Source organism: Synchiropus splendidus, chromosome 1 (genome assembly GCF_027744825.2).
Source record: "Synchiropus splendidus isolate RoL2022-P1 chromosome 1, RoL_Sspl_1.0, whole genome shotgun sequence".
Classification (NCBI taxonomy): Eukaryota; Metazoa; Chordata; class Actinopteri; order Syngnathiformes; family Callionymidae; genus Synchiropus; species Synchiropus splendidus.
Window position 1 is genome coordinate 64,948,690 of NC_071334.1, and position 19,622 is coordinate 64,968,311.

Genomic DNA, 19,622 nt, shown 5'->3' on the forward strand with positions numbered 1-19,622 from the left:
AAAAAGTGTCCTCACCAAGAGTATGCATTGAAACTCCCTTCCTCCGTAGAGCCGTAGTTCACTCAGGTACCTCAGGTAATGCACCTTGGCCTGTAAAGCAGTGAGCTGCAGAGAAATACATTAGTCAATAAGACTGAAGCAGATTCACTCACTCTCTACTGTAATCTTAGGAGGAACTTGTATCTTTTGCATGGCTGATTTCCTATTCAAGCTTATAGGGGGTTTAGCTGCTGCCCCAACTGAGCTTTAAATCATTTGGCATTCCTCTTGTATAGAAACAGTGGAGGAATTGGAAAAGACCCTTTTTATTGATCAACATACAAATAATGATTCAATAAAATAATGTGAATTAGGAAATACACTAATATATTAGTATTTTATTTATTTATTTCATTCTGCAGCTAAACTCACTTTACATAAAAAAACAACTTTTTTTGTCTTCAACACAACCTTTACTGTGACAAAAAAAGATTTTTATGTCACTTAGCATAGATTGTCGTGATGGGTTTAGACAGTGATGTTGACCGCTACCATACCATTTAAGTGTACTGAACAGTTAGAGCATACAAGCGTATCTTTCCAATAAACCATTATATATTTTTTTTATCATTCACTGTCTTTTGCATTTTCCCTAGTGGGAGGTGGAGCCTATCCCAGCCATCTGGGGCAAGAGGCAGGGGGTAACAATTTAGAGTCATCAATCATCCGCTGCATGTTTTCCTGCAGTGAATGGAAGGAAGAACGTTCAAACTCCACTGGCGCACTTTGGACACATTGTGATCCGGCAGCAGTTTTGCCTCAAACGAAACGACCATATTGTCACAACTGGGCACCAGTTTTGCATGTCCTTCTATATGCAGACAAAACACATTTCCACACTGAGCTCCTCATGGATGATAAGGACCAGACAGAGGCTTTAAATGAGTTAGCAACTTTTGTAGTAGTAGCCTTGTTTCTCAAGTCAAATGTTTTGCTCGATCACTATTCTATAATATGACTCTGCAGTTTAAGAAAAGAGTCGAGTTGAAGTCGCAGAAGTGACTGTGTGCGTGTGGGTATGAATATCATATTAAGTTTCAATGTCTTATTAACATTCTCTCTGCTTCACAAAGGTTCTCAAGTTGAAAAGGGCAAGAACCTTCACAAGGTTAATCAGTGAGGCGCAGCTATTTAAGGAAATTGCCTCTTAAAGGCAGGGAGCGCCACGAACGCATTATCAAGGGTAGACAGAAGGGGAGCGGTTACTTTTTTCCCTGGAGGCACAAGATTCTGGTTGGTTTTGAGGATGTGTGTCAGAGCCTTCTTTATGTTTTTCTCCTTCATGTTGGACATCACAGCGGGAGGCAGGAACAGAGGCAGACCCCACTCTTTTCTGTGGAGAACAGATGGGCTTGAATCCGCATTCTTCAGCACAGAACTCACAGCCATCAAATGTGGGCTTTAATTGGACTGCAAGGATTTTTACCTAGCAACAGGTGTTCACAACAAATTCATCTCTCAGGATTATTTATTTTTTCATGTCAATCATTATATTTATGTATCACCATATCAATGTATACAGTGGTACCTTGGTTTTCAAACGTCCCGGAATTCGTAGAAATCGGAGTTCGGACAAGAATTTCTAGATTTTTTTGCTTCATTCGAACGAAAAGCCAGAAAAGCCAGAAAAGCCAGAAAAAACATAACATACGCGGACCGATCGGCTGACCCACGACGCGCTTTGTTATTGTGTATATCTCTGTATGTAGCTACATTTACTGACTGACTGACTTTTTTCTTCATATTGAGGTGTAAAACCTTTCCTGTCTCCGCACTGGACCGTGGTAGAGTGTCACAGGGGAGGTGCTGGAGCACTCACTCCAGGGTTTGATGTCCTGTTGTGGGCTGGAGCTGGGACAGGGATGAGGCGAGTCTGGGACAGAGCGTGACTTGGTTTATGACTTTGTCACAGCCAAACTGCACAGAAGCGCACATTCAGAGCTGGACACGCACCGGGCACCTCTTCACTTCTGGAGAGACGTCACTCACTCGGCAACCCCTCCCACATGCAGCGGCCACACACATAGAGGAACAGCCACCTGCAGCAGACGCTCTACATTCACTCCTACAAAAGCCTGTTTTAAGGCTTGGAACGCATTATTTCTTTTTCCATTCATTGTAATGGGAAAAATCAATTCAGATTTTGAACAAATCGCTTCTCGAACGGCCGTCTGTAACGGATTGTGGTCGAGAACCGAGGTACCACTGCACGTCCATTACTGTGTTCCAGTTGCCTTGGAAGTGGGATGTTGGAACTTGGAAAGACGTCACAGCCTAGGTCAGTGAATTCCACTTTTCTAAGTCGGAAAACAAGATAGTGACGTCCACAGAAGTTATTTTCACATGCACTTTGTGTGGCTAGAAGCAATTCCTTGTTAAATTGCCGTTTTACATTCAACTTCCTGTCGGGACGCCATTTTGAATTGTGTTCCCGGGGTGGTAGGGATTGTCTGACTTGGGGTGACGTCACTGGGGGAGCGCTACGGGGAATTTCCCAGTTCCGAGCACAACTGGAACGCACCCTATATTGAGTCTCGCACCCATGCTCACAAACTTACTGGATGTACTTGAGTGACACCTTCTGGGTTTGTCTGGTCGTCATGGTGAGGATATACATCTGCAGAGCTGCCAGTCGCAGTGCCGCATCATACTTCAGCTCCGGACCGAACCGTTCCAAGACCACGTCATTACAGCACTGAAGGAAAAGGCATCATAAAACTGGATGACACAAATCATTTTGACGTCAAGGACAAGGGACTTAATGGTTTCAGATGTACAGGGCTTCTTAAGCCAAATAAAAATCATGAACTTGATGAGACACGGATAATTTGAGTCTTGTTTGAGTGCACTGCCGCTTCGTCCACTCATTAATAATTAATCGATTGGTGTTTGTTATTTTACAAAAGTTGTTAATGGAGATTGGATTCGGTCATCATCTTAAACGGTGACAGCTTCGGGGAGTGTTTCACAAAAACTTCCTAGGACCTCCGACTCTTAACCCAAAAATAGCTGAACTCAAATTTTACAACTTGAGAGATTAACTCCAGTATGTTTTTGGCCTTACGAGATTATTACTCAAACATGACCAACCCATGTTGCTTTGAATTAGCATTAGCATTAGCAACACTATTGTCTGTGATGTTACCTGTACGTAGAGGTATTCAAACGCCACAGCGTCTCGCCGAAGCAGCTCCACAGGATCTCGGGGCACAAAGCTGATTCTGAAGAAACACTTCATTTTCTCGGAGCCAGGTCTCTGAGTCACCTGAACGCACCGAGGAGCAGGGGGGGTAGGGAGGGCACAGTAGATGTACAGCATTGGTTAAAACTGTAGTCGATGTATTCTTTCACCAGCCTTAGCAACCGGCGATGTGTCCTTTCAACTGACCGTATGTGATAACCAGAGCTGTGAAAGTAGAGTGAGGTCAGGAGGTTTAGTTTTATTACCAAGGACAGCAGGCCTTTGCTAAAGACCAAGATGGAAGCAGCGACTAGTGTGATCGAGCAGGTCAGATGAAGAGTGGCTGAAACATTCATCAGTCGATTTGTGTGCCAAGCACAGAGCGTCACTTCTGAACCTGTGGCTACGAATATTAAAATTGTCTCCTGCCTCATTAGAATTTGGCCAGCACAGAGGATGAGTGTGTGTGTGTGTGTGTGGGAGGGTGGCTGTAATGTGAGCTGTCGCCCATCGTGTGCCAGCACCGATGAATGACGCAGAAGTTCAAATGCTGCTCGAATACTGAGCAGGAGTGCGTGTCTTTGCCAGTCAGTCGGTGTGAATGAATGATGCGACTCACCTGATAAAGCATTTCTTGTTCGTGCAACAGATGCAGCTTGCTTCCAGAGCTCCCCGTCCTGTCCTCCAACATGAGGGAGAAATGCTCAATGCATTTTATTGACAGCTTCTCTTGCAGGGTTAGAATCACGTCCTGGGACAAACACAGCAGAGGAACAGCTTGACAACTTCAGCTATGGTGTATAAGTGTCTCTCTTATACATAGTTATAATATAATTACTAATGCTAACAGTATTGTGAAGGTCATTCTTCTTTGCAATAACAGCTTTCCTTACAAGACAAACTTCCGTCGTTGCTCTATCAGTCCTTTCTCAAATTGCAAAAAGCAAAACTCAAGAAAAGCTTCAGTCGAAAGAGATTAAACTGAATCACCATTATTTGTCATTTGGTCACTATCCACTTATACCAACCACAAAAAGCACTTTTCCTACCCAAGATGGTCTGAAAACAGGTGCATGGAAGGAGAATTTTACCTGTGGCGAGGTTCGTGAACACAACCAAAACCACAGTTAAGGTTGGTGATGACAAAGCCAAAGGCACCGCAACCGTCTCCTTTCTATCATGAGAAGCAATGGCTCTACACAGTTCGTATAGAAGACGCCCCTGCTATCAGTGACAGTATTTTTGAACACTCGGGACCTGAGATATGATTACAATCCCTGTCTGTAGATACTCAAGAACACGAATAACACAATTTAGAAGATTGCGCTAGAAGATACCGGGGCAATTACAAAGGTTGGAAAGCCACAAGCAGACGACGTCAGCGTACCAGCATTGAACTGTACTTGAGCCAGGAAAATAACAGAAATTGAAAACTCAATAATAATACAGTGGTACCTCGGTTTTTGAACGTCTCGGAATTCAAACAAATCGGAGTTCGAACAAAAATTTCGACATTTTTTTGCTTCGGATTTCGAACGAAAAATCCAGAACTCAAACGCCCCTGAAAAAAGCCGGAAAAAACATAACATGCACGGACCGATCAGCTGACCCACGACACGCTTTGCTATTGTGTATAACGCAGCCTCTGTATGCAGACGTGTCCCGTTAGCTACATTTACTGACTGTTTTTTCTTCATACTGAGGTGTAAAACCTTTCCTGTCTCCGCACTGGACCGTGGTAGAGTGTCACAGGGGAGGTGCTGGAGCGCTCACTCCAGGGTTTGATGTCCTGTTGTGGGCTGGAGCTGGGACAGGGATGAGGCGAGTCTGGGACAGAGCGTGACTTGGTTTATGACTTTGTCACAGCCAAACTGCACAGAAGCGCACATTCAGAGCTGGACACGCACCGGGCACCTCTTCACTTCTGGAGAGACGTCACTCACTCGGCAACCCCTCCCAGATGCAGCGGCCACACACATAGACGAACAGCGCACCTGCAGCAGACACTCTACATTCACTCCTACAAAAGCCCATTTTATGTCTTTCCATTCATTGTAATGGGAAAAATCGATTCGGATTTTGAACAATTCGCTTCGCCGTCTGGAACGGATTGTGGTCGAGACCCGAGGTACCACTGTATTAATAAAAAGTATAAATGCTGTGATGTTAATTAAATATATCATGAAATATTGAAAAACAAATGAAACAGTAGTTAGTGTGCATAGTAATTAATATAGTAAATAATTGTCGGCAAATGCAACCGAATGACAGTTATCGAAGTAAAACTATTTGATTTTGTATGTGTGGCTTTTTGGTTACTTTAGGCTACTGATTTTACTTTTTTTCTCAGTGTTGAAACTGCCATTGTTGGACCGCTTGCTCATTTCAGAATGAGCGAATGAATGAACTCGACTGTTTAGCTAACTCAGTTAACTCTTTGTCTGGAGTTTGCTGTTTCCAACCTGGAAGCTGCGAGGAGCCTTAATGGAATGAGTTGTTGCAAAGGAAGAAGGGAAGTGGATCTCTTTTGTATACAAACAGTAGAAGCTGCCACCTGAGTCCTGGATGCTGTAAGTAAGTCTATATTGCCACACTGTCTCATGTCATAGCTGGTTTGAAAACTGCTTTCTCTGTCAGCGTGAGACAACAGGATTGCACAAGAGTTAGTTCAGTTCACTCCATGTTGGGGAAAAATATATTCAGTTTTTTTTTTCTTCATTTAACTTTGATTAGGTATATTATCCACGACTATATTAATATTAATGCTTTACTTATTAATGACTTTCACAATAAAATCAACTGAACCAGGAAGCGGGGCACACACCAGCCAGCAGCCAACAAATTCATGGTGCTAAAACTGGACCAAAAAGTAACAGCAACGGGAGAGTACAAAGATCTATCGCAAGGTTACGAACAACTGAATGGACTTGTTTTCGCTAAATGGGCTGAGGATGAAGGGTGGTAAAGCCAGGCTACTGTTTTGTATTATGTGTTGGGTTTTGTCTGCCTTTTACACGCTGTTTGATCGGGTCATGAAACTATGAGCTAGAAGACAGATGTCTCCACTGTGGTGTACAGATGTGTAGGTGTCTGAGTGACTGCAGGAACCATGGGATAGGAAGCTTGAAAGGTTTTTCTTCTACTTCAGGCAGCGACACCCAGGTCCTCATGAGGAATTCCAATCAATTAGTAAAGTATTAAATTACAAATAACTACTGTACTTGGCTCTCAATCTTGCTTATGTTGGAAACGATTAGCTGCTGCTAGCAGTCTCTAACACATTTTCTACTGTGAAAACTGCTGGCTGAAGCAGAGAGAAGATGAACCGAAGTCTCCAGGAGGTTTGAAAATAAACAGATATTTAGGTTATTTGAGTGAAAATGTAATTACATTTTCATATTATGATATTATGATGTTATTTTGTTTATTGTTTATTTTATTTTTTATTTTTTATCAGCAGTTATGCTCTTCATGTGATTTACAAATTTATTTTTTAAGCCTTTTTAAGTGTTTTTCTTTTATTATCAACAAATATCTTCAAGGGGATCAATTCCCAGTTTTCATGACTACCCTAATTCTTAGTCCGCAACGAGGAAGCAATACTTGTGATAATTCAAGTTAGACACAATCATAATAATACATTTAATTTAGTTTAGTTGACGCTTTTGCAGTGAGTGTAAAGACTCACAACAATAAATGTCCAAACACTCACCTTGAAAAAAGAAGGAAGAAAGCACAAAAGCCTCAAATGGGAAACTGACATATATTATATATATAGTTATAATATAGTTACTAATGCTAACAGTATTGTGAAGGTCATTCTTCTTTGAAAAAACAGCTTTCCTCACAAGACAAACTTACATTTAATTTAGTTTAGTTCACACTTTTGCAGTGAGTGTAAAGACTCACAACAATAAACGTCCAAAAACTCGTACCTTGATGGAGGTACTGCTGTCGAAGCGGAACGACTTGGTCTGCCCGTTCTCCAGATAGACCTTCAGGACATTTGGCATGAACAGCAGTGAATTGTCCTTCACCGGGTTCTGCAAACAAGAAGGCTTGGTTTTGTTTGATCGAGTTTTGCGTGATGTAAAGTCAGTGGATGCAAAATCAGAATTTAATTCACAGCAGTGTGTGTGTAGCTGATTCTGCGATACTTGTGAGGACAAATTATTGGAAACACCCCTAGTTGTGCTTTGTAGGGACATTTTTGCTGGTCCCCATAAAGTTAAGCATCAGTTTGATGATTAAAAACAACTAGGTCATGGTAACTGGTTAAGACTCCTGAAGGCTAGCCATTTGTTTTGGATGGTTAAGTTAAGGGTGAGAGGCTGGCAAAAGCATGGAAGTCAATGGAATGTCCTCACAAATATAGCGGTACAACAGTGTGTGTGTGTGTGTGTGTGTGTGTGTGGCGGAACTGACTGGAACCTGGCCGTTTATAATGACCTCCTCTGCAAAGCGCACTTTGACTGGATTGGACTTGAGCATGGCTTTTTTGGCTGCACTGATGAACGCTGATTTAGGAGACTAAAAAGGCAAACGTCCAAAAAGAGAGAGGAAAGAAGAGGGATGGGATGGGCAGACAGATGGAGGAGGAAACATAAGAAGACAGAGTTGCATAAAGACATGCACAATTAAAAGGAACCTCATCATGCAACGTAACAAAAGTTCTCTGAAAACTGATATTGACCGAGCGGCAGTCTACGGAACAGTGCTGGAACAAACCATAATTTACATTTTTTCAATAGAGTAACCCTTCTGTTTTGGCTGACAGTGGTGTCTAGGCATCAACGGTGTGTCTGAAATTTTTTTTCCACCGCTGCATAGTAGAGCAAATGCATGTTTTACTTAAAAAAAAGGAAAACAATATTGTCAGCTGACAACTTTTTTTCCGTCCCTGTGAGTTCAAATGGTCATCATGAGGCATGTCGTGCTATCAGGCGAAAAAACTGTGAGATTAATTTCATATCATGTCACATAAAAAAGTCAAGAAAACACCTAACAAAAGTCGTTTCATTTTTTTTACAAACTTGACCAGTTACAGCACCAAACATTAACATGTTCAGTTTTGAGCACCGGTTTTATGATCCCCCAAATGACTGAAAAATCGAATTAAAATGCTGAAGTTCACACACAATAACAGTATGAACACATACTGAGCAACTAAAATATTGTGCTGAATCTGTAGCATGTTGTTTCAGATGATGAAATACCTGAACTTGATCGATCAACCACTGTGTAATAAGTACTATAAGCCTGTCAAACAACAGATCCTCGCCCCCCGTGGCGTAATATAATGATGATGGGACACTGGACTTTTGTCTCCTGTACTGACCCAAACCACAGCTTTCCACGTTACATGTTGACGCATTAGGTTTTCAATTGAAAGTCTCGAGTACAACACTAGTATACAGTATATATCATGACCTGACTTATGGTGCCGCCTCATGAGTCAAGCCAACCATTTTTTAACGTCAGGAAACGCTATTCATATGAATGACGTCTGCATCAATGCAACATTGGACGCAAAGGTCCACTTGACAACAGTCGAGTTCTTGCACCTGAGGATGTCTTGGATTCCACAATAAAGTGAAAGGCCTTTAAATTTAAAATTAAGATCGATGCTTCAATGCAGCCCACTTTAGTTGGAGGATAAGTTTGGGTCAGTAGATATACTTACAGGATATGGTTGGACAACAGTCAACAAGATGGATTCTTTACAGCTCCTATAGAAAACAAACCACAAAAAGAAAGTCATTAAATGTTGCCAAACTCATGGTGCTGGTTGCAGAAAGTGAGTGCAGCGCTTCCTGTTGCATGTCTGCTCCAACATATAAAAAACATAACAATAATAATCCCAGCCAACTGTCCCTGTCAACTGAAACAGACTGCATTGTTGTACTCCCATCTGATTCACCCAGGTGCAACATTCACAGCTCTGCTTATGAGCGCGTGTCCCAGAGGGCTGGTGACTCTACCTGACAAGGTCGATAACTCGTTCCCGCGGAGCAGAACTGACAGGTTCGTCGTTGATCATGATGATCTCATCGCCTGGCATCAGCTTCCCCTCTGATGGACCACCTGTCACACACACACACACACACACACACACACACACACACACACACACACACACACACACACACACACACACACACGTTGACCCAAAAACCCACAAAAAAACAAAACAAATCACATTGTAGGAGGTCACACTTTCTCAGAAAACGGAAAATGCTGTTTCCTCAAGGCCGTCCACTAAAGATTTTTCTGATAGTCGAATAGTCACCGATTATGTTTTACAATTGGTCAACGAGTCATAATCCACATAGATCACAGCTCATGGCACCAGCCACTCTTACAGAACCATCATCAGTGTCCAGCTTGAAATGTAAAGGTTATTTGCTATTTATAACTAAAAACAAAGACAAATACGATTATGATTTGTTCAACTTTAGAATATCTTCGCAGCATTTAAAAAAGAAAATACTTTTAATGTTCAATAATTATACACCAAGTATAGTTGCATTGCCAAAAACAAAACCAAAAACACAAAATAACAATAAAAAGAAAACCTAATCAAACCAGTTTTTCTCTGTCTTGTCATCCATCCACAGTTCAATGATACATTACAAATAGAACCACATTCAAGATTTTTTTATTTCAAGTGTGGGGGCTCTGTCTCTCACTGACCAGCTAATTTAAGCATTTGTCATTTGAATAACCTTCATCTGCATCGTCTTACTTCATTGTTAAGGAGTTTCCTGACACATCTCTGCCATCCATTATCTCACTCCATAACAATAGTGATTCTTATCTTTGAGTGATCCTTTTTTGTAGCTCATTTATTTGGTACAGCGTGTAGCTATGGCAGAGGTGACCATTGATGTCCTCAGTTTTGTAGTGAAACGTGCTGTTTCCTGGGGTTGATCACTCCCACTGTGTGTGTATGAGTGGACAACACACACGGGAGTGAGACTCAGATTTCTTAGCGTTGAAATGTTCACAGTGTCTACAGAGTGTTTACGTGGATAGACTGGTGCTGGTGACTTCACTGAACCATTACGGAGCAGCGACACACAAAAACAAACAATAACAGTCCTGCATTGCTATAATCCGAAGCCATGAAAAACGCATGTGTGTCACAAACTGAAAGACGACAAGACAGCTGACAGTGCAGAGGCAGTTATGAGAAACGGAACTGAACAAATCCCCCAAACAACTAATGTCAACTACTAAATCAATCTTGGCAGGTCTACTTACCTCATGTCCCACTTTCAATTTAGCAACACCTGTACTGAGGTGTTGCTAAATTGAAAATACACATATAGACACTTAGTGGAGCTCAAGCGCCACCCCATTTTCCAGACGGAGAAAAGTACCCTTTTTTTCCCATCCTGCTAAAATATTTTAACAAAAAAGTTTGTTTAAGTATGATAATAAATGTAATAATGATAACAAGAACTTCAACAATAATAAGGACCTCTTGCACCCATATGTGTGCTTTTTATGATTCCGTATCACTGCCCTGAAGATATTTCATACACATAGTTTGAAACGTTTTAAAGCATTTGAAATGTTGTTGATAGGAATGAGATCGTCGGTGTGTTTTCATTATGCCTTTGGCAGAAGTGAGTAAGGATCATGTTGTGGAACAGAAACCAAATACAGTGGTACCTCGGTTTTCGAACGTCCCGGAGTTTGAACCAAAAATTTGAGATTTTTTTACTTCGGATTTTGAACGAAAATCCATAACTCGAACGCCCCTGAAAAAAGCCGGAAAAAAATAACGTGCATGGACTGATCAGCTGACCCACGACGCCCTTTGTTATTATGTATAACACAGCCTCTGTATGCAGACGTGTCCCATTAGCTACATTTAGTGACTGTTTTTTCTTCATATTGAGGTGTAAAACCACTGGACCGTGGTAGAGTGTCACAGGGGAGGTGCTCGCTCTCCACCCCTCCGAGTCTGGAGCGCTCACTCCAGGGTTTGATGTCCTGTTGTGGGCTGGAGCTGGGACAGGGATGAGGCGAGTCTGGGACAGAGCGTGACTTGGTTTAGGACTTTGTCACAGCCAAACTGCACAGAAGCGCACATTCAGAGCTGGACACGCACCGGGCACCTCTTCACTTCTGGAGAGACGTCACTCACTCGGCAACCCCTCCCACATGCAGCGGCCACACACATAGAGGAACAGCGCACCTGCAGCAGACACTCTACATTCACTCCTACAAAAGACTATTTCAAGGCTTGGAACGCATTATTTCTTTTTCCATTCATTGTAATGGGAAAAATCGATTCAGATTTCAAACAAATCGCTTCCCGAGCGGCCGTCTGGAACGGATTGTGGTGGAGAACCGGGGCACCACTGTAATCATATATGTATATATGGTTAATGGAGCCGTAACATGCATATATTCCATGGCCGATTTAGTCATTCCAAATCTGATGGAATATGATTTTTTGCGAGGGTAGTTGCAATTTTCATTATGTTATGCACCACATACCTGGCGTGACGGAGCGGACCACCACCGGTTTCTCACTGCCTGCCACAAATCCGAAACCTAGCACCGGGTCTCGCCTCATTTCCACCAGGCGAGGAGCAGGGGGGACGCCATCCTGGTGAACCTCCTCCAGGGAGCTGCTCTGGGACACTTGGCTGGGAGAATGAAAACAGTGAGCGAAATGAATATGAGCCTGTGTTCTGACCACAGCAAATAAGTGACTTGCACTAAAGATTGATTGATTTGTTCTGACAGTACAAATGAGTCTTCAGCTGGACGTGACGGCATTAAACCGGGAAGAAATCATTTTGTTGTTCATCATTCAAAAGTTTGGCTGTGATTCGTCAGTCAGCACGACATTTATGCTGAGAAGTCATTTGTAAATCAGAAATACTGGCTCTGCATTCTAACTCAAGCTTCCATTCAGACTGAGGTTGGTTTCTGTTTTTGTTACTGCAACAACAAAAAAATATCTATTTGGAGTTGTCTGGAGTGACCAAGGCGAAAATGGCATGGTGTGGACTACATCACCTTGTTTGCATTTCATACTGAAAAAAAAAAAAAAGTTTTTAATCCATACTCCGTCTAATCTAAACAACGCACTGGAACGAGTTCAAAACATCTGAATAACCGCCATGACGGCTTGATTTTCTTGCTCCAAAAAGATAGGAACCTATTGACGTGTCTGTAAAGTAGAGTTTATGATCCACATTGGATGAGATGCAGGGTAACTGATATGATAAAAATCAAGTTCAAACCAGGACAAAGTGCAGTGATCAGCATCAAACTATGTAAATTATTTTATTGGTTATGTATTTCATATTTTTTCTCATATAAAAATGAAAATTTAAAATGACCGCCACCAAGAAGGTAATGCAATGATGTGCATCCAACGCATCAGTCGGCAAAACAACTGTCTCAGAATGGATTCCAACAACATTTCTTGACTCTTGATTTTTGGACGTGGAACATATCATTACATTGAGGAGATCCAGAGTGACGGATTCATCGCGAGTGTGACTGGAGAAAGTGCAGTTCCGGTGCTTGGCAGATAAATGCATGCTCAGATTTGTGGTTTTTTTAGTTGTGTTTTTTATTTCCTCACATAGTCCACGTTCGCCTTACCGTGACACTGCTACTGGAACAACACGTCCTCACTCTCACGGCGTAATAGATTGACTTCAGGAAAGAAGACTTTTGCGTCCTACAGTATACCGATCTAAAACTCTCTGTGCTCCGTCAAGTGCTGGCGATTTAAATGGTGAATTTAATTGTGACGCACTTCCCTGAACAGCATTTTCCTGTGTGTGTGCTGCTGGATGGACTTTACATGACAAATTGTAAGGACCTCCACGGCAGACATGCTGCTGCTGAATGAGCAGCGAGTCGGGAGGACACATCACAACCAGCGGTGCTTCATCAGAGCGCCTGCTGTCACATGTGATCAGTTGTTGTGATCGGTAATGACAGGTAGGGTTCAGCACGCTGAAATTGGCCGATCATGATCAGTGAGAAACCTTTTAATGCATAGGCATGGGTGATTCAATAGATTAAAAGACGCATTTCTTCCCATGTAGCGTTAGAAGCGGGGTGTGGATCGCACATCGGGAGGGGCAGGGGGGAGAAGAAAAAATAATTTTACTTCCCATATAGCGTTCCATGCAGGGGTGTGGACCTAGCGTCGCTACTAACGACACGCATATATGAAACATATTGGTCAGTTGCTACTTATGACCCCTGACCTGGCTCTCCTTCTTAGTGACGGCCGTTTGATGCGCTTTAAATAGCAATAGCACCTTGTCATATGTAGAATGAACAGAGCACCATCTCATGCCTTACCCTAACCCTACCTTTGTCCCTAAATATAGACTCAAAAGGTGCGCCATCTTATGGCTTAGCTAACCACCACCTCTATTTTTATGTTGCAGAAGGCGGTACATAAACGTCTCCGCTTTTCTAAATACCCAGCAACATATGCATAGCATCAGTATACAGACAGATACCTCATACACTGACTCAAGATGAAGCTAACGTCTACATCCACGAAGTTAAGTCTACTTTCACTGACGTGACTAAACAAGAATTTCCGGTTTTCTGATTCAGAGTGAATGCATCTCATATTTGAACACACACAAATGCATTTATAGACGTTGAAATTCACCACATCAGTTCCACAGTTTCATCATATTTTTATCTCATCTTTTCCGATTGAACCAATAATAAAAGAGGCACATATATATTCCCATGTTTTTGTGAATATCTGATCAGTCCTTTGTCAACTCTCCTTCACATACGCACTGTCATCGTGGATACAATGCAGCGTGGACCCTGTGGAGAAATCTGAAGCTAAATCTGCCTGTAATGAAGCATGTCTCAATCTGCGACGTCGGCTCATCTTGCCATTCTCATCAGAGTCATCAGGGGTTTAATCCCGTGGGAGGGCAGCAGCGTGAGTTAGGGGGTGGAGGGCAATCCTTGTTAATTTATTCACATGTCACTGTCCTTCATCTCAAGGACATCTCATTTTTTTTCAGAGAAAACGTAAGATCATGGTTGACACATGTTGATAGTGACAAAACATAATTGTTGTATGCGTTGCCGGGCTGCTACGTGCTGCGGTGCCAGACATTGAATCAGAATAACAATAGTAAGCGTCAGCTGGCTGTGGTCGTAAGTACGGATGGACGTAAGTCGGATGTTACTTGTATCTCGTAGTGTATGTCCATGAATGAACAACTATTATGTCAGCTGTGTATCCAGTCAGTTTATCAAAGCCCCTTGATACTTAGGTACTGAAGCATTGGGTAGAACACACATACAAGAGTTCCCTTGTTTTTAACACAAAGTCACGATCAAAGCTTTGGTTGGAGGGTTTTCTCACAGGGCTCGGTTGTTATACTTGGGTTAGGGTTGGTAGTTGACTGTTTTCTATCTTTATTCTGAGAGATGATACCAGACAAGTTACTACAGAGCACTGTGGACTCTCTCACAGAGTTTTGTTGACGCCACACTCAGTGGGTCTCATCAAGACCGTACCAAGAAGAAGGCTTACTGCTTTGTAATGTCTTCCTGGAGCCAAATTTATGGCCATAATTGGTCAGACTTTGGCTCAACCCCGTGTACTGCCGGGAAAATGATGTTTCAGCCAAGTCTGATTGGTACTTGTGTCACTCTGTGGGAGCTGTTTTGAAGTCCAACCTTGTAACCTTGCTCACCGTACTTGTTTAGGACAAAGTCATCTGAGCTTGGCAAGTGGTCCTGACATGTGCTACGTGACAGGCTGTACTGTATGTAAATTGGAGGCCAGATGGTGCTGGTAGAAAATTTTGTCTCTACGCGATGATGCCAGGAAAGCTATATGAGGTCAGATGAACTGAACTCAAAAGTGATAAAACACAGGCCACCAGCAGTTAGAAAGAATAGCGTATAGATATGTAGGGGGCACATAACAGACAAGGGGAATAGGTAGCCTAAGACTCCACCTCTTCCGGTCCGTCCATGGGACCTAAGATCGGGGGCAAAAAAAGAATGTATGGGGAGAGGGAGTTATTTTCTGGTCCACTTTGTCTCATGGATCGCACATATCCTGTACCTCAATTTAAATACTAAACAATGATGTTTGTTTATGATTTATTTGCTTGTGAAAACACGTAATTATTTGGACTATAAAATCAAACGTCGCATGTATATGACGTCACTGCAGAATCCGACTGCTCGGACTAAGGCAGACGCTAAAGGTACTAAACTATCACCCGACTGACTATCGAGTGAGAGCCTGCAATGAGCATCGTAGTTGGCTGCTCCTTATCACACAAAACCTAAAGTAACTTTTAACTCACGGCATCAAATTCACTGACATCTTACGTCTATGTCAGAGCTAGATCAGAAAATATCTTTTATCTCTCAGTTGACTCAGTTCATATTTTTTTCTTAACCATGAGGTGGAAGTAGATGGCTATGATTTAGACACAATATACTGCAGAGTAAATGAAACAAAATACACTATAGTAATTCATGATAATAATAATAATAATACAATTATAATAATGCTTTGTTTATAAAGCACCTTTCAGAACACTGTTCACCAGTTGCTTTGGAGACAAACTTGTATTTCAACACTAACATAATGTCTACATTTGCATGTATCTAAACATGCACAGAGACATGAATGTGGTCAGCTTTTAAATAAAAATAGAGTTTCCAAAAACAGAAATTATATGTCCAAAATAAATAAATATCAGATGCAGCCTGACAGCACCAGGAACGAAACTATTCCTGAATCTGGTGGTTCTGCATCGGATGCTGCGGAACCGTCTACCGGATGGCAGGAGGGAGAACAGGCTCCAGGGTCCAGGCTTGAGCAATAGAGCTTTGAACACAAGTCACCCACACAGTATTAAGTGGTTTGGGGAAGTTAACTCAATAAGAAACTATTTTTTGCATTAAAAAAAGTAATGATGATTTAATTAAATAAAAGGTGAGAATTTATTTATCATTCATTTCTCTCTCAGTCAGAGTTGAAAATCATAAATTCAAATAAATGTGATGTCATTTACAGTAACAACTCAAACTAAGTCAAAGCCCTGTAATAACACAATGAAGGTAATATGAAGGCCAGAAATTTCAATGTCATCCATCATTAGTATTCCATTGCTGATGGGTAGGACACCTTTAGATGGCTCTATCCGACTCATTTCAGAGGCTTTTAAAATGATAATGGACCCTATAAATTCAAATGTCGTATTCTGTACAGGACAAAATATCAGTCTGGAAGTGTTATCTTGCATGGTTGTTGAAGGCAAGATTTTGAAGCTTCCCTGTCAGCGCCGGTCCTCTCAGAAAAGTATACACTTTTTTTCACGTCATTCCTGACCTCACAAAGGACATGCTGGCAGAGAGAACACTCTTACATTATGCCCTCTGGGGGATATTGTTTAAATGAAAACACCACTGTTCTTCCCTGATCTTAGACGGGTTGATACATACCTGTCTTTGTCTTTGTACGTATGCTAGGTCATTCTTTGGTTAGCATTTAGCATTGCAAGTGGTTTCATGCGGATCCCAAACACACCTAAGTTTTGCACGTAGTTCCTATTTAAATACGGTTATGCGAGTAGTTACATGACGATTATAGCCAGACAAAATAAAAGTGGATCGTCGGGAGAACTATAATATGGGGTGGAATTACACTTGGGAGCACTTCCACGTTCGCGCAGTAATATCATCCAACCCTCCGTTTAATCACCTATTTCTCAGTCAGTGCCAAACATGAGTCTCCGGACACAAATAACTTCTTCTCACTGTTATTAATTCTGCGACTGAAGTAATGAACTGTAGTTGTGCTGCATACGTCATTTCCTGCGTACGGTGGTGATATGTCTTGGGCTAAATTCCCCCCTGCAACTCCATTCCGGGCCAAAGTCACCAGTTGCGTGGTTCATCTCAGTGACACATTTTAAAATATCATCACGTTACTTGAGCTGCGTGATATTTCAAGTGTGAATGCTTTTTTATTTGTGTTGGAGAGGCCTCCACTTCACAGCATGCATGTTGAAAGTAGCCATCAGTACGTACTTGGTGAGGAGGTCCCGGCCCTCCCTGGTGCTGCTCATGCTGTCCCAGCTATACGGTGGCCCCTGCAGTCCACCCCAAGAGCCTGGTCCAGGCGGGGGCCAGCCCGATGTTTTACTCCTATGACTGAAACAAAGAAAAATGAATAAATACAAACCTCAATACATGACAAACTGATGTAAGGATTGTCCCCAACAACCAACCCTTGAAAGCATGGTTACTTCCATTAATATAACCCAACTTTCCACGTACATTTTTTGGTTAAAAGTACTTGTACGCACTTGTCATGCACTTTTCAATCACCAACAATGACCGCATGTGCATGTTTGGCTGCGGACGCCGCACCATAAAATCACAATCGTCTGTCCTCGATGTGACAGATGAATGGGTTATTGCAGACTACACTAATAATGTCATTGAGGATTTCAGGAGATTGAGGCTGGATGGAACTCGGCCAGGGGAAGAATGAAAACAAGGAGACTGAAGACCAGAACTGACAAGCATTTCTCAGCATGTATTCTTCCTCACAATGCGAAGAAGTGACTTCACACGCCCATCAAACACAGTTCATAAAGTTTTCATCTTGGGAGAAATGATGCAACGGTGCAATAAACGATCATCGCATCAAAGAATTGAATCATCAACACTTCTCTCGCTCATATGAGAACACTTTATTGTTCTGACCTAGAACCAGCGTTCGCGAGCCGACACGCGGCGACAGTGCCAGAGAAAAGATTAGCGGCGTGTCAGGCTACTATGCAACCACAGCGAGGGACTGATTCAGCAGCTGACTGTGAATAATGAGCTCCGTAAAGCACATACTAGATAATGATGTCATTGCCGTACGACTCCAAGCCATCGGGTCCCACATGGCGACGTTGATGGGACGGATTCATCAGTTTTTCTGGCTTCTAATGCCGAAGGGAAAAGGTAGTCCTGAGATCATCAGAGTGCTCCAGGAAGTTTCTGTTTTAATCATGATGGCCAGTTGTCTCGTCGAACGGAAGCCAGAAAGAAAAGGTCCAAACATCCCCAGAAGCATCTCCAACAATGGCTTTCTTCCATCAACCTTGACCAAAACAGCCGCGCCACGCTCCCCCGAGTACTGTAATCAACAGACTGCAGTCCGATGCAATCTGCCGGTTATCAATCCAAAGAAAACAAATCCAGCTCAACTTGAGGATCCCAATCACGGACTTGGAAAGTTAAGGGTGTGAGAATCTCCACTGACATTCATCTGTTTGTCATTGTGCTGCTGCTGCTGCAGGGAGAAGCTTTGGTCTGATATGAAGTAAACTGCAGTGGCCTCGCCTCCTTTATCCCATAATCCCTTTCATCACAGAGAAAACAAATCCATGCTTGTGTGTGCGGGTGAATATGAGTCCTTGTGTGAGTATAGGGAAGAGAAAATGAGAGGGACATGTCGACAGAGATAGTGTTTGAGGGGTAAGAGGATATTCCGACAGCAGTGCGTTGAAACAATGATAAATCTCGAAAAGCTTTAACCTCAGACCAAGATGCTCGAAGAACTTTGATAGTCTGCATGATATCCACGACTACCTCCATTGGCTTGTCCACCAAGATGGCAACAACGTTCATCACGCCCTGCTACAGCATGGCTTTTTCATCAAGCATGTCTGACAGATGTCTCATGACCACATGGGAGCAAATGATTCCCAGCCGGCACATAGACTCCTAGTGGTGCTCGAGCACTAACCTTCTTCCATGCATGAGAAAAGCACCCTATTTGCAGCAACACTTCTTATCTTCCTTCTTAAATTCTTTGGGGAAAATGTACGCTCTTTTTCATCATCAGGTCCATCCATAATGTATTTTGGTGTCTGGCGGAATCGGAATCGTCCCCACCCCTGTTTCTCCTTATGCAACGTGGAGTAGCCAAAAATGGCTCCTCTGACCAGATGTGCAAAAAGCCGATGACTCGGCCAGGAGTAATAGAAATGAATGGGAAATTTGTTTGCCTTTGTAGTCGATCCAAGAAGAAGAAAAAGTCAAAAAATCATTTTATGGGTTTCTGGCTTGAGCACCTGCCGCCCGTAAATGTCTGTGGATAACCAGAGGCATTCAAGAAGCACCACCCATTAAATTAACATCCAAGGATGGCCTTCCTTGGATGGATTTGGCATCCATCCACAGTATATGTTAAATCATCTGCTGAACACTGTCTATGCAGTCTTATCTATCTACACTGCAAAAACTCAAAGGGTTATTTTTTTATCGTGATTTGAGATAAATTCACCTTATAAATGACATTTCAGCAAAATGGAGGGACTTATTTTATACTACTTATTTTATACTTCTTCTA

At 42.3% G+C, this 19,622-nt stretch overlaps 1 protein-coding gene across 4 annotated transcripts in view; it reads right to left on the bottom strand.

The window, feature by feature from the left end:
- The window catches only part of LOC128746585 (FERM and PDZ domain-containing protein 4-like), a 62,026-nt gene that overhangs the window by 7,305 nt on the left and 35,099 nt on the right, over positions 1–19,622 (bottom strand). For 3 of the 4 annotated variants that reach the window (XM_053843762.1, XM_053843744.1, XM_053843753.1), the window contains exons 2-12: positions 17,303–17,425; positions 11,732–11,883; positions 9,202–9,304; positions 8,904–8,949; positions 7,646–7,750; positions 7,156–7,263; positions 3,840–3,971; positions 3,185–3,304; positions 2,598–2,734; positions 1,246–1,372; positions 16–105 (exon numbers count right to left, since the gene is read on the bottom strand). In XM_053843762.1, coding sequence (XP_053699737.1) covers positions 16–105; positions 1,246–1,372; positions 2,598–2,734; positions 3,185–3,304; positions 3,840–3,971; positions 7,156–7,263; positions 7,646–7,750; positions 8,904–8,949; positions 9,202–9,304; positions 11,732–11,883; positions 17,303–17,425 — 1,243 coding nt within the window. Of the gene's footprint in view, positions 1–15; positions 106–1,245; positions 1,373–2,597; positions 2,735–3,184; positions 3,305–3,839; positions 3,972–7,155; positions 7,264–7,645; positions 7,751–8,903; positions 8,950–9,201; positions 9,305–11,731; positions 11,884–17,302; positions 17,426–18,121; positions 18,568–19,622 lie in introns of those variants that run through there. The other variant, XM_053843735.1, reaches the window with a different exon arrangement.